We start from the raw sequence: 16,480 nt of genomic DNA on the forward strand, positions 1-16,480 counted from the left end.
ATATATATATATATATATATATATATATATATATATATATATATATATATATATATATATATATATATATTATTTATTCCTGTTACACATCCTGAAGGTTTGTTTTTTCAGAGTTTTTCAGTATGAAAGTATATATATATATATATATATATATATATATATATATATATATATATATATATATATATATATATATATATATATATATATATATATATATATTATTTATTCCTGTTACACATCCTGAAGGTTTGTTTTTTCAGAGTTTTTCAGTATGAAAGTAAATCGTGTTTAAATGTCAGGACTTCCTGTCGGGACGAAAGTAGCCCTTGTTACTTTTGTCCCACTTTTATATATATATATATATATATATATATATATATATACGTACCGCTTCAGTAATTTACTTAGTAAATAAGGTAGGCCTTTACTCGAAAACTATATTTCAGAGCCAACTGCGGGAAACGATGACGAAATCACACTGTGGTGGATCTGCCAAAAATCATGATTTTTGGCAGATCCACCAACTACCTTTTGTAATGTATTTAGCACCATCTGGCTCATTCCTACAATGCAGTAGCCTATATTTTCATGTCCTCGTCTTACTAACATGCAATAAAATATTAAACTCGCATGTTGTATCAGATAACACGCCAAAATCTCATTAACTTTTGAGTGATTTGTAATGTTAAAAAATTTGTGAGGTGTCAAGTTGATTAATTGCACCAATAATTTGTTTTTTATCAGTGTTCATCACCTTGGTAACTGACACTACAGGGCTAACAGTCTCTGGAGCCGGTTTTATTCTGGGTTTGATATCGCAAACACAAACTGGACCAATCAGCAGCAAGTAAAGATGCAATAAAGCCACACCCCCTGTAGCTCTTGTTCCACATTAAAGAAGTTTATAATGAAAAAACTTGTGAAAATATTTTTTGGATCTTTTGGTGCTAATAATTATATTTATTTGATATGAAGTATAATCACTTTGAATTCATATAATATGTTCATATAAATATGATTTTAATTAAAAAGTAGCCAAATAGTAATATAAATATAATACATTCATAATTCTTATAAACGTGTATTGATTTGAGCTCTTTGTAAACCTATAATTATTAGGCATATCTCTTTGATTCACAATATGCATTAATATAGTCAGATATTCTTTTAGCTGCCTTCTCAAACTCTCGCCGCCGCAGCAGCAGTGTTTATTTCTGCCTTGTAAACACATTTAAGTGCATAATAATTTTCAAAACGATCTCTCAATCTTCAGAAGAGAAGTGAATCAAACGGACGCTGTGATTGGCTGTTTGCCACACGTGTCACACTTTCAGGTGCACGCGCTTCTGCGCTTCAATCTGAGTTGACAGAGAAAGTTCATACCGAGCAGGGGCGTAGCCATCTTTTCAGAAGTGAGGGGGACAGAAATGTCGTAATACAATTTTTTTTTTTTTTTTTTGGACCAATATAATTTATCGCATCTCTTGCTTTTAATTGGGCAAGATATCAAATACACTGCTGAACAATAACCAATAATTAATATATATATAATATTATTCTATTTTTTTGTGCCAATTTTATGATTGGTTTATATACTACAAACACTTCTGCATTAAGACTCCATAGATTTTATGCAATGTAAAAAAATATATATATTCTGATGTAAATGTAAAGCGGTTTGGATAAAAGCGCTATATAAATGCAGTCCATTTGATGTAACTCATCTGTTCTCTATGTGAATATATAGTAATATGTAATTTATTCCTGTGATCAAAGCTGAATTTATCATCATTACTCCAGTCTTCAGTGATCCTCCACTAATCATTCTCAGATGAGGATCTGATGATCAACACACATTTAGGATTATTATCAGTTGTGCTGCACATGGTGATGCTTAATTTTCTAAACATTTGTGGTAAAATTAAAAAAGAGAGAAATTAATACTTTTATTGACCAGACATGCATTAAATTGATCACAAGTGATATTTTTAATATTACAAATTAGATCATTTATTTAATAAATGCAAATAAATGCTGTCCATTGAACTTTCTATTCATTAAATAATCCTGAAAAATAACATGTAGGCTATCATGGTTTCCACATTTTGGGAACTGTTTTCAACACAGATAATAATCATAAATGTGTGTTGATCATCAGATCCTCATCTGAGAATGATCAGTGAAGGATCATGTGACACTGAAGACTGGAGTAATGATGATAAATTCAGCTTTGATCACAGGAATAAATTACTATATATTCACATAGGGAAAAAAGCGGTTTTAATTTGTAATAATGTTTCAAAATATTACTGTTTTAACTATTTTTGATTACATAAATGCAGCCGTGGTGAGCAGAATACTAAACATTAAAAAAGCTGCATTATTCATATGATACTTTATTGTCAATAAATAGCCTATATTGAGATGGTTTGAAACACACACATGAAGCATATATTGTCGCACTCGTCTGATTGTCGTCGTCACGTTTCACTCATAGCGATTGTTTTCCTTCAGCTGCAGCTCCAGCGTGACAGGGTATTACGAATCCACTTTTGGACTTTCTATGAGAGCGCCCTCCTCATATTAAGATTCGGAAAAAATTACAGGTCATGCATAGATAATTTTTTGTCTCTGAATTTAAATCTTGATGTATTCACAATGACCTCTAGAAGCGCGCTATCAACCGAGTTTAGAGAAGGCTGTCGTTAGCGTCCCTGTTAACTTGTCCGCCCCCGCACAGGGTACACCGGTTCGAATCCCGCTCGGAGCGGGTCGACTAGGATCGGTGAGACCCAGTAAAAGTGCGGGGGACGAAAATACATTTTATTAAAAGTGAGGGGGACACGTCCCCCGCGTAATCTACGCCCATGATACCGAGCTTTGAGAAACGGTTGAACTTGATCTAAACCAGGTTGGATTTATCTGGATTTGTCAACTTTAAATCTACTCTGAAACTCATTGTTCAGCTAGCTTCATGCAACAGGCCTCAGACCATTCCTCCATACTGAAGCTCTCCAGATCCTTCAGATTCACAGCTCCATATTGGTGCTTCTTCTCTTCAGTTGAGACACTCATTTTCCATAGGGTTCAGGTCAGAGGACTGGGATGGCCATTACAGATGCGTGGGTTTTGTGCTCAGTGGCCCTATTTTGTTTTGATTTTAATGTTTGTTTTTGGATCACTGTCCTGTTGGAAGATCCAAACATGGCCCATTATAAGATTTCTAGCACAGGCTGTCAGGTTTTGATTTTTTATCTGTTGGCAGGGGTGGTAAGTAATCAAGTAAAAATACTTTGATACTTTACTTAAGTATTTTTTTCGGGGATCTGTACTTTACTTGAGTATATTTTATTTGCATCTACTTTTACTCTTACTCCACTACAATATTAAAGGCAAAGTTAACTTTTTACTCCAATACATTTCCCCATGCCCGCTCCAAGAATTATGTATTTATTACACTTGATTTCCACTTGATTTCCACACTTGAAACCGGTCTGGTCGGTCATGGATGATCCAGTCAGGTATAGACTTGGAAAAGCTGACAAGTCAGGTCAGGTCAATGTTCTCCAGGTAGCTCAGTGTTTCCCCAACTTTTTTATTTTTCGGCACACAATTTACTATGAAAACATCAGTAACATTTTACAATACAGGTGCACTATTATAATTCATGCCTAACTAATGCACAGATAATCATGAGTTAATGTATTACTAATGAAGAACTAAACCATTTATTAATGATTACTGCATCAGCAACTAATGCACATTCTCTATGATTAATAGATTAAGTAATATATGAATTGCTATTAATTAAATATGACATCATTAATTCCCTAATAACATATTACATGAACTAATAATGTACATTCCTGTATTCAAAGCCATGCATTCCGACTCTCAGTTGTCTGTTTAATTAATCATTAATCATAACAATTGGCAGAATTATAGTATGACTTTACTTGTTGAGGCACATGACTATTAACTATTTGTTACGTAATATGTCATTGTGGTTATGGCTTTTGAATTAATTTTGAATTAGTTAATAGTATCTTGCTCCTCATCTGTTTTATGGAGCTAATGTTATGGCACATGTCTATTTTAAGTTTAACCCCTATACTGCGTTAAGGTGCTTCATTGTCTCCTATTAATTGCAAATCTAACAAATTTTTAATTGCAGTATCTAATCTTATCATTTGTTCAATTAAAACATTGCATATTAATGCAATGCATATGCTTAATTATTGATATTTACAGTTAATTTGAATATTTACTTTTTACTTTCAGTACTTGAGTACGTTTTAAATCTGATATTTTTGTACTTTTACTCAAGTGATGCTTGAATGGAGGACTTTCTACTTTTACTGGAGTATTTTTTTATTTAGGTATATATACTTTCACTCGAGTATAACTTTTGAGTACTTTTACCACCTCTGTCTGTTGGTATTTGATCAAATCCATAATGCCATGTATCTGAAAAAAGTAAAATTAGGCCCACAGCATTGAAGATATGTGATGGGCCCTGTTTGGACCTTCCAACAGGACAGTGATCCAAAAACAAACATCAAAATGGGTCACTGAGCACAAAACCAAGCATCATTATTTTTTACAACCATCACAAATATGACACACGCATATATAAAATATATATTTTATAGTGTACATCTCCAGCATTCATCTCCAGGCGTCTATCACCAACGTCTATCATAGTGTTCATCTCCAGCATCTATCACCAATGTCTATTTCCAGCGTGCATCTCCAGCATTTATCACCAACTTCTATTTCCAGCATGCCTTTCAAATGTCTATCTCCTGCATTTATCTTCAGCGTCTATCATCAACGTCTATCTCCAACATTCATCTCCTGCATTCATCGCCAGCGTGTCTCCCCGTCTTGTGTCCTATGTGTCTTCTGTCAGCCCCCCCTCACATATTCACCATTGTCCTGACGAGGTGTGTGCACTCATACTCTCAGCTATCTCCCCATCCACGGTCTCCTGCACCTGTAACCAAAGAAAAGTCAAGATATGCATAACCTTTACATCAAAGATATTGAACTCTGTACTCACCAGTTAACCTGTTTGCTCAAAGCTGTGAATAAAACTTTTCATTAACCTCATCTTGTTGTCCGAGTCTACTTTCTGTAACAAATATATATATATATATATATATATATATATATATATATATATATATATATATATATATATATATATATATATATCTACACAAATACATTACATAACCAAAATGTTATGCTAGATGCAATCATTCGCAATCAATCGATTTGACAACACTATAAAATATATATTTTATATATGTGTTTGTGTGTGTGTATATATATTATTACATATTTTGCTATTGTAACTGCGCTTATTTCCGTCGTTGGCATAAGTAGCAGTGGGTGGTAAAAACAAGAAATTTGCTACAATCGGGCTGCTGATAAAGTTTTTTTAGTCGTTCGGCAACCCTGCAGCCTGAGCCACTGTAGGAGACCCACCCTTACACACCCCATGTTAAAAGGCCTGCATTTATAGGTTACCCAACAGTTTAGAGTGGCAAGCCTAAAGCACATCTGTGCAATAATCATGCTGTCTACAGTAGGCCCATCAGTGAGGTGGATGGATGATCTTGGCAAAGGAGAAGTGCTCACTAACACAGATTTAGACAGATTTGTGAACAATAATTGAGAGAAATTGGCCTTTTGTGTATATAGAAAAACTCCTAGATCTTTGAATTCATGAAAAATGGGGGCAAAAACAAGAGTGTTGCGTTAATAATTTTGTTCAGTGTATATACAAATATATGCCTATATTGACATACATAAAGCAATAATGTTTATATTGACAAATCAGCATAAATCAAAGGCAGTATAACAAACATTACAAGGATGCATTACAATGTAAATAACTGTTTTGTTTGTTTTTGCATACACTGTAAAAAAAATCAAAAATAAAAAAAAAAATTTTTAAAAAAAATCATGTTTCCAATTGAAAAGTTTCTAGTGCCTGATCACATCTTAATTTTTCAGTTGGTCAGATTTATTTTCTGTGAATTGATGCAATTTAATTTACAGAAATTCAATTTGGCCCACTGAAAAATGTAGATGGGATCAGGCACTAGAAGATTTTCAATTTGAGACCTGATTTTTTTTATACAGTGTATGCGAATGGGATGAGGGGGGCTCATGGTGAAAAAAATACAAATCTGAAAGAAAAAAAATCATTCTACACAAAAAAGGCTGATTTACACAATGCAAACTTTATTTTGATTATGAGGTGAGATATGCTTGTTTTTAACAAGCCTCTATACTGCCTTTTTCCCAAAGAACCCTGATTGAGACACTATCATTTGGTAAGAGGATTATGAAATACTCTATATGACAACATAACCACTGCATATATTAGTATTTACAGAGAAGAGGATTTCACAACTCGAGAAATAAATTCATGACCTCTTTTACATTACTAGACATCGGAAAAGAATGCATGGTTGTTACTAAAACCATAAAAATGGTTTCAATATTTTTTACTGCAAGAACTGAAGAATATGCTGAAAAACAACAAAATTCATTTTATTTTCCCCCAGCTCCATAACACACAAGAAAATATAATAAAATAAATTATACCTCCTCCAAAAAAGATAAAAGTAATCATCTAAAATAAACACTATTATTTCTTTAAATAAAATAAATGTGAACTGAAATAAAATATTTTTAAAATAATAATAACATTGTATTTTATATAAATGTATAATAATCATTTTAAAATAATAAAAATATATAAATTGTATATAAAAATATGAAAAATGATTTTATTTCAGCTACAACAGTTCTCATTTTCATTACATTTAACTTGATGTTGTAAAATAACTAAAACAATATATATATATATTAGGTTATAATGGTCTTGCTAAACACTTTGGAATTTATTTAAAAAATAACAGTCCTATAGGCCTAGTGTAGGCGATGCTGCACACTCACTCTTTACACATGTGGCTTTCTAACTTTAATCACACCCAAAGTGAAAGGAAACGGCTGACTGTCCAGCCTTAGCCTACAGCATAAAATTATTAAGGGAACAATTAATTATTGAGCAAAACCCAGACATGACCTATATGTTTGAGAATCTGTTTTTACTGAGAACTGCTGAAACCAAATGGTAATTTAGGCTACTTTTTAAATAAACCTTCAAAGTAGCGTACATATTTCATCCTTCAGGACTTAGGGCTTTTAAGCTTTTATAAAATAGCCTATATTTTTATCTGGCTTAAGCCCTATTGAGAATTGTTTCTCGTGGGGTCATAAGGTATTTTCATCAGGGGCCAGAATGTCAGTGTTTTTCTCCCACCACCCACGTAAAAATCGAGAAATCACCGGCTGAGTGACCTACTGTTTTATGACAAACACCAAGGTCTTGTGGTAGTTTAATTGCCGTCATCCACATATTCGAGGTTTCAAGAATAGGCTGTGACGAAGAGACTGAGGCGTTCGGATCCATTTGCAGTAATTTATTAATACAGCAAACAAGGGCAATCCATGAAACGTAGGTCAAACAGGCATAGGTCAGAGGCAGGCGGCTTAGGTTCAAAAACGATATCAAAGTCCAAGTCAAAAATACAAGAGTTAACACAAGAAATAAGCTAGAGACAGCGTGTAGGTAAATCAAGAGCGTCCGCTTTGCCATTCTGAGAGCCTGGCCTGTAGGTGATCTTAAAGTCGAATCTGGAGAAAAATAGAGACCAACGAGCATGACGAGCGTTAAGGCGCTTGGCTGACCTAATATATTCAAGATTTCTGTGATCAGTGAGTACCGTAAAAGGCTGATGAGCTCCCTCTAGCCAGTGCCTCCATTCCTCAAAGGCGGTCTTCATTGCCAGCAATTCGCGATCCCCCACATCATAGTTGCGTTCTGCAGAGGTAAGCTTGCGAGAATAAAAGGCACATGGGAACATTTTTGCAGGTTTACCACACCGCTGCGACAGGACAGCCCCCGCTCCTGTGTTAGACGCATCCACCTCCACGATGAACTCCCTCTCCGGGTCCGGGTGACGGAGAATAGGAGCAGAAGTGAATCTCTCCTTGAGCTGGGCAAACGCCACGGTGCAATCCGCTGTCCACTTGAAATATTTTCCCCCTCCACGAAGCAGAGAGGTGAGAGGCGCTACAATGACGCTGAAGTTGCGGATAAATCTGCGGTAAAAATTGGCGAAGCCCAAAAAGCGTTGCAGCTCTTTCACCGAGGTCGGTTGGGGCCAATTCACCACGGCTTTGACCTTGCTGTCATCCATCAGGACGCCCTCCGCACTGATGATGTAGCCCAGGAAGGAGATACTTGTCTGGTGAAACTCACATTTGGAGAGCTTGGCATACAGCTGGTTCTCAATCAGGCGCGTGAGGACCGCCCGGACATCCTGGATATGCTCCTCGAGGGAATCAGAAAAGATCAGAATATCATCAATATAGACAATCACTTTCCGCTGTAACATGTCCCGGAAAACCTCATTTATAAAAGCTTGAAAAACTGACGGACTATTGGAAAGGCCGAACGGCATTACCCGATATTCATAGTGCCCAGATGTAGTAGAGAACGCGGTTTTCCACTCATCACCCCTCCGTATGCGAATCAGGTTGTAAGCGTTCCTTAAGTCCAGCTTAGTGAAGTAGCGGGCAGTGCGGAGCATCTCCAGGGCTGCAGGAACTAACGGAAGAGGATAGCGATATTTCACCGTCACTTCGTTCAGACCACGATAATCAATACACGGCCGAAGACCCCCATCCTTCTTCTTGACAAAAAAGAATCCGGCGGAGGCCGGAGAGGTAGAGGGAGTAATGAAACCTTTAGCCAGCTGTTCGTCAATGTACGCCCTCATGGTCTCCGTTTCAGGTTGTGACAGCGGGTACACCCTTCCGCGTGGAGGCACCGCTCCCGGCAAAAGCTCAATCGCACAGTCGCCAGCCCGGTGAGCGGGAAGATGAGAAGCCTCGGTCTCACTGAAAGCCAGAGCTAGGTCATGATAGTCGGGGGGAATTTTCTGAAACTCAACTCCCTTGAGGGAAGCGCTGTGGGGTTCAGTACCTGAGACAGCGACCATGCAGTGGCTCTGACAGCCTGTTGACCACTGGGAAATCCTCCCTTCAGACCAGGAGATTTGGGGGTTATGTCTCTCCAGACAGGGGAGCCCCAAGATAACCGGATGCATGGGTGAGTGAATCGTGAATAACTGGATGATTTCAGAATGCTGCCTCCCGACACTAAGCGTGAGAGGTTGCGTGGTGTATTGCACCTCTCCTGACCCCAGGGGGCGTCCATCGAGCGCTTCCACGGTTACCCCAGAGTCACATGCGAGGAGAGAAACATGGTGAGTTGCGAAGGCAAGATCGATGAAGTTTCCAGCAGCACCAGAATCAATCAAAGCTTTTAAGTTTAGAATTTGTCCGTTAATCTTCAAAGAACTATTCACCTCAAACAATCTAGAAGTGTACTTGGAACTCACTGCAGGAGAATTCTTGAGCGCAGGATTGACCGGGCAGGTGGCTCTCAGATGTCCCGCCTCTCCGCAATACATGCAGAGATTATTACGCCGTCTCCTCTCTCGCTCCGCCATGGAGAGACGTGTGTAGCCAATCTGCATGGGCTCCGGCTCCGCGTTGGGGAAAGCACCCTCGACTGAGCTGGGTCTGAGAAGTGTGCGTCGGGAGCGAATCAAGTTGTCGAGGCGGATGGCGAGCTCCATTAGTTGATTCAAGGATTTCCCGTCGTCGCGGCATGCCAGCTCTCCCTGGAGATTCGAGTTCAATCCCTTGCGGTACAACAGTTTGAGAGGTCCCTCCTCCCATCGAGTCTGGGCTGCCAGGGTCCGAATCGAGAGTGTGTAGTCCGCTGCAGTAGAGTTTCCCTGACGCAACGTGAGCAATAGTTCTCCTGGATCCCTTCCTCCCGCAGAATGTTCAAACACCTCTCTAAATTGAGTTAGAAAGTCATCATAAGAGGGAAAGGAGAGCTGACCTCCATACCAGAGTGCGGTAGCCCAATCCAGAGCCCGGCCGGTGAGTAGGGAACATATGAAGGATACGCGGCTGGCATCCGTGATGTAGGACTGTGTCTGCTGGTCAAAATACAAGCTGCACTGCAACAGAAATCCCTTACAGGCGGAATGTGAGCCATCAAATTTTTCGGGAAGGGATAATTTAGGGTGATTGGAATTGTTACTCACGGCAGGTGGCACGGAAGCCGGTGCGGTAGGATTCGGAGCTTGATCTTCGGCCGTGCTCGGCGAGGAGAGGGCTCGGACAGATCTCACAAGCTCCTCCGTGAGAGAGGTTAGTTTCACCAGCTGCTGTTGATGGGCAGTCAGTACCTTAGCTTGAGCGGAAACCTCAGAGGCCAGGCGAAGGAAATCTGCTGGATCCTGTTGTGGTGAAGTCTTCTGTGACGAAGAGACTGAGGCGTTCGGATCCATTTGCAGTAATTTATTAATACAGCAAACAAGGGCAATCCAAGAAACGTAGGATAAACAGGCATCGGTCAGAGGCAGGCGGCTTACGAACCGCCCGACCTAAAAATGTTGTGGGCGGGGCAAAGTTCGGCTGGCATCCAGGCTAGTGCTTCGCTGTAATTTGGATGCATTTTAAAGATCTAGACTTTTATTTTATTTCGGACTTCCACGTGAGAAACAATTACCGTCCAAATAGGGTTTTTCATTTTTATCTAAAACAGCCCATTCTAATATATATATAAAAAAATTGAGTACGATTTAATTTTACATATATTTGTAATCACTAAATTTGGCTATATGCTGAATAATATTTTCTACGTACCGTTTTCATGACAACATTACTAAATTACTACAACCCAGTTCCCTGAAGCAGGATGATATATGAAAACAGTTGGAGTTAAAACACATTCAACTTCCTTGACTATGTTGATGGCGAGTAACAAGTTGAAATGCTCTAATAAAAAAAAAAAAAAAAACGATATAAGATTTATAAAAACTGGGTTGACTTGGTGAAAGAAATATTCTAAAGTGTTTGCTGCTTGGTAACAGTTTCCTACGAGAACTTAAACCAGAATAATTTAATAAAATATATTTAAGCGATACCTGGCATAAGGATCATAGATAGCAGTGGATTTTTATTTGACGATATGAACTTGAGTTTGATACTAAAACGTGATCAGATCCCAGCGATTCTTCAAAAAAAAAAAAAAAAAAAATGCAATTTTCACCCACAGTAGGGTCCATTTCATACAGATTTAATACACTAAGGATAATATATTTTATATATTTCAAATATTATTAATGACTCATGCATATGTATTCAGTTACTGTATTTAATCAGTTAACAGATACATTCTTCCATCAAAATAACACATGAAAAAAATAAAAACTTACTAAATTGCTGCTTATACTGACTGACACATAAATTTCAATTATTAAACGTTTTGCAATCAGCAGAAGAATAAAATATATAAAGCACTTCATCAATTGATCAATGCTGTGGTGAGAATAAGGAATAAACTATGGACCCATTATTTTTTAATTAAAACATTAATTAATATATTGTTATTATTTTGTTTTAGGAACTCTGATTATGTTATGTTACATTTAATGTAATATGACTGTCTCACCAAACATGCCCGGGTCATATTTTACCTCAAAAACAAGAGAAAAAATGAACAATCAAGAAAATGAAGTTTTGACAGGTTTCATGATTCTCATTCCTCATTGCCATGATGCAAAAACAGGATTTGTTTGAAAGGACTGTTTTTAAATCATATAATTACACATCATTGGCAGTATTTGTTGTACTATCAGAAAATTTGTATCACTTCACTTCACAATAAGGTCTCATTTTTTTACATTAGTGAATGCATTTAACAATGAGAAACTTATATTTTACAGCATTTATTAAACTTTCTTAATGGTGGTTAATAAAAATTTATGTTAGATCACAGTACATTCACTAAAGTTAACATAATTATAATATTAAGATGAATACATACTTTTAGTTCATGCCAACTAATGCAGTGAACTAATGTTAACTAATGAAACCTTATTGCAAAGTGTTACCAGAGAAATTAACTAGCGTTGACAACAATGGGAATTATAGGAAAACAAAATAATAAATTATGAGTAGTCTGTGGACATATAACAATAATGAGAATATGTCATGAAATAATGTCATAATGCATCATGCATAATGCATAAATACAATCTTAATGGTCCTAAAATTACATTTAGGTCAAATTACTTTTTCATTACACAAAATTTAATTCTTAAAGCAAATTTATTGCTTTGTTTGAAATGTGGCCCGAACATTGTTTTCAAGAAATTCATAAACTGTCCTTACATGATGGTTTATCAAAGTTATCAAGTACAGCTGAGAGTAAAAGTGGAGCGAACATAATCTGTTCCAGTCTAGAGATGATGTGCAAAAAGATCATTTAGTTCAACCTCTAGCCACGTAATGTAGCACACTTTTGAGATACGATTTCTATATGTGCCAAAAATAATGGTGTAGTAATTAAACCCTTCAGTGTGTTCAACTCTAAAGCGGCCTGTTATTTGAGCTAGATTCTACCGGTGAATGTAGGAGCATAGGTCTGTCCATGAAGGTACCTCAGTTGGTTTTGGGTTTGTTATAGATGAGAAAGTCTGAAATATCATGCCATGTGTTGCTGTCGTGGTAGAGGTAGTTCATGGAGGACTGGAGGGAAGGCTGGAGTGTGTGAGGGTGATACTCAAACAACCAGAGCACGATGCCCCAGACCAGTGTGGCAAACAGGGGGAACGGGTCTTTCTTGGGCTGCGGGATGAAGCCCTTCTCCACTGCTAGTCGAGATAAGGCAAAGAGAATCCGGGACAGCAGGTACATGTTTATCTGAGCAGAAATCATAAAATAGATATTATATAAAGAGAAATCACTCCTAAAGTCAATTAATGTCTTTCCATTTGACAAAAAAAACATCAAAGCATGTGTCATTTTGTATTCTTTAAAGCCTACTGTTTCATATTTGATACCAAATTTCTAAGGCCTCCAAATGAGCAAAGCTTTGTCAATGAACCTGTCGCACAAAATCTCCTACAGTCCTTCTGTCGTCTGATTTACAAGTAAAAAGCTTTTTAGTGTAACTGTAGTTGTACAAATGTCTACCTTCAGCTTGTGGTTCTTGTGGTCTTTTTGCTGTGAAATCTTTACTGAAATTTACAAAGTAAATACAAGAACAACTTTGATATTGTACGTTGTATTCATTATATCGCATTGCATTATATTTTTAAATGGTAAATGGACTGCATTTATATATCAATCATAGACCCATGGCCATCCAAAGCGCTTTATATGTTGCCTCACATTCACACACCAAATTCAAATTTAAAAATGCATAAATCATAAATCTCAGCATTTAATATTTTATAAGACTTGTGTGACAACTGACATTTATACACACTACCTGTCAAAATACTTTTTTTTCAACGTTTCTGAAAGAAGTCTCTTCTGCTCACCAGGGCTGCTTTTATTTGATCATAAACACAGTAATATTTAAAAATATTATTAGAATATAAAATTATTGTTTTCTTTGACTATACTGTATATGTATAATGTTAAAAACAGTTGATGATGATACTTAGATGAATAGAAAGTTCAAAAGAACAGCATTTTTATTGCTTATTACATGTATTTATTAAAGCATTTATGAAATTGAACATTATAAATGTCTTCACTGCCACTTTTAATCAATTTAAAGCATCCTTGATATCCATGATTGATAATATTATGATAATTTATATTACCACAACATTTTTGAATGGTATCATTGTTTCCACAAAAACATGAAGCAGCAAAAAAAATTTAAAATCATTTTCAAAATTAATAATAATAATTAGAAATGTTTCTTAAGCAGCAAATCAGCATATTAGAATGATTTCTGAAGGATGATCATGTGACAAATTTAAATCCCCTTTGACCACAGGAATAAATTACGTGTTATATATTCACATAGACATAATCACAGTTGTTTACATTTAAATTGTAATAAAATGTCACAATATTATTATTATTTCTATTTATTTTTTACTGATTAAATTAATTCAGCAATTGTCGAGCAGAAGAGACTTCTTTAAAAAAATAATCTTAATTTCTCCAAATTTTTGACATGTAGCCTACTGTATGCATTCTATGCAAGTAGTCTGCCTTGCCTTTATAAAAAAAATATTGAGTTGCATGACAAGATATCAGAATTTCATCTTACTTTTTGGCAATATAACTATCAGCATCTCCACCATATTGCATATTATTGCTCAGTTTGGCCTCTGAAGAAAATATGTGCCTTTTTTAGGATTTTGTGTGAAGGTTCAATAACATCATGCATTTAAAAAAAAAAAGAAGGCTATTGTTTCATATGTCAGGCTTCACCCTGAACAATAACAGTTCAAACACCTTTTCAACGGAAACAAGGTTGTTAGGTATTAATGATAAATCAGATAATCTACTTAGTTCCACTAACCTGGCTGTTAATGTTGTTATTTTCTCCAAACACCAGCCAGCCTCCAAGACACGCGGCAAGAAAGGAGTGAGACTGCAGTGGTTTCCCCTGTAAGTGCTGCTGGAGTGCCTGCAGGCCTTTATATGTGAACACGAAGCAGGCTAGATTCCTGGAGTGAGTGTACGTGGCCTGTGCGATCGCCCTAAACTTCTCTCTCAGACTGGGGGTGTGCAAAGATCATACGGTATTAGATTTATTATATGTCATGTTTGTCATAAGTTTAGCTGATCATTCGTCATATACACAATTACACGCACATATACATACATGCATATATGAAAAATGCTAAATATTAGCACTGTCACTAGTCATCTCATACTTTTGGACCAAAGTGTAACTATAAATGTATATTTTGAATGATAAAATAATCACAAAGTATTTTCCACATTATATTATCAATTTATCAACAAGTAAAAGCAGCTATCTAAGGATAAGCACCAGACTAAAACTATTTTGACATTAAAAGTGACATGAAGTTGGTTATCTGAAAGTTCAAAGTTCACCTCACCTGCCACTTCTGAATAGAAACGTCATCACTAAGGCATGAGGAGCACGAATTTTAGCCCCATATCTGTAAAAAAAATATAATAAATAAAACATAAATAAAGACTTGAGTGTCAGACTCTCTTCTTATGAACCATTTCATGTTTACAGTGAGTCTGTTTAAAACTAGCAATATGAATACCTATTTTAAATGTTATATTATAAAACTCAAAGAAGGAGAAACAAAAGAAACTGATTTGTATCATTTCCATACGCAAGACGAATCAAAAGTGCCCCATGTCGAAATGTAAACAAGGTTAGAATTACAAATATGCACCTGCATTTATTAACAACCATGCATAAAACCGCTGTTAAAAAAAGACTCACACAGCTCCATTCCTGAAGCCTTTGACGACAGCCAGGGCACTTTTATATTTGTGTTGTTGCAGGAGATTGTTGACTGTGTACAATAAAGTTTTAAACAGATCTGAGGCTGCCATGACTCTTCTACGGACACCTAACGCTGTAACACACGCGGCGCATGGTGCAACATTTAGAACGTTCCCGCTGTTAACGGTTCCGCTCACAGTACGCAGAAGAACAAAAACGATACATGAAATATTCAACATTTGCGTCAAAAATTGAAAACCTGTATCCCGGTAGGATTTTGATATATTAATAGTTTCTATCGAATTTTGAACGCATTAGGAGGGTTATACTGAAGTATGATCTGCAACTAGCCTATCATTACTGACGTTCAGTATGAGGGGGCGCTACACACTTTGTTGTTTGTTTAGTCACACCTGTCATTTCAGATGCTCACTTGTAACTTTAGCTCTCTCTCTCTCTCTATGGGATGAGCCTAGTCCTGGACTAACATGGCCTTTTAAACCAGATGAACAGAAGCAGATGAATCTGCTTTCTCTGTCATGGTTTTAAATGGTCCTAGACTTGGTCTAATCCAGAGTTTAATAAATAGATAAACAGATTTCCAGGGGCCTGTACCATGAAGCTGGTTTAGCTGGCTAGCCAGATTTTTTTAAGCCTTGTTTGTGCCAATCCTGGGTTTTAGGTACCATTAAAGTGCTTTGGCTTTTAGCAGTGTTCATCGCCATAGTAACCAGTGATGCCAGTAACGTTACATAGTAATGCGTTACTCTAATCTGACTACTTTTTTCCAGTAACGAGTAATCTAACGTGTTACTATTTCCAAACCAGTAATCAGATTAAAGTTACTTATCCAAGTCACTGTGAGTTACTATTTTAGTAATTTTCCATAGTTAAAAACGACAGCTTATCAAAATTCTCAGCCCGGGGGCTGGAGCCGTGTTTTTTATTTATTTATTTTACTTTTTACATTGTTGCAGCCATTAAAATAGTTCAGTTTTGTTTTTAATGTCAAAGTAGTTATTTTTCGTTTCGTTTTTTTATTATCCTAATTTAGAAAATGTTCAGAGC

The 16,480-nt window shown here is 36.4% G+C and overlaps 1 protein-coding gene across 1 annotated transcript; it reads right to left on the reverse strand.

Moving 5' to 3' along the window:
* Window positions 1-12,599: 12,599 nt before the first annotated feature.
* Window positions 12,600-15,603, reverse strand: pxmp4 (peroxisomal membrane protein 4). The gene is made up of 4 exons (XM_067458244.1): window positions 15,410-15,603; window positions 15,048-15,110; window positions 14,501-14,699; window positions 12,600-12,876 (listed from the first exon to the last, which is right to left on the reverse strand). Exons 1-4 carry the CDS (start codon window positions 15,520-15,522, stop codon window positions 12,616-12,618), a joined length of 636 nt encoding a protein of 211 aa, XP_067314345.1. The 5' UTR covers window positions 15,523-15,603; the 3' UTR covers window positions 12,600-12,615.
* Window positions 15,604-16,480: the final 877 nt, after the last annotated feature.

The sequence above is a fragment of the Pseudorasbora parva genome, chromosome 12 (genome assembly GCF_024679245.1).
Source record: "Pseudorasbora parva isolate DD20220531a chromosome 12, ASM2467924v1, whole genome shotgun sequence".
NCBI classification, from domain to species: domain Eukaryota; kingdom Metazoa; phylum Chordata; class Actinopteri; order Cypriniformes; family Gobionidae; genus Pseudorasbora; species Pseudorasbora parva.

Bases quoted from the DNA above. Each gene is read 5' to 3' on its own strand.
- pxmp4 (XM_067458244.1), bottom strand. From the start codon at position 15,522: ATGGCAGCCTCAGATCTGTTTAAAACTTTATTGTACACAGTCAACAAT. The intron at 15,111-15,409 runs GTGAGTCTTTTT...TTTTTTTTACAG, and splicing joins GGCTTCAGGAATGGAGCTGT to ATATGGGGCTAAAATTCGTG. The intron at 12,877-14,500 runs GTTAGTGGAACT...ATTTCTGCTCAG, and splicing joins ATAACAACATTAACAGCCAG to ATAAACATGTACCTGCTGTC.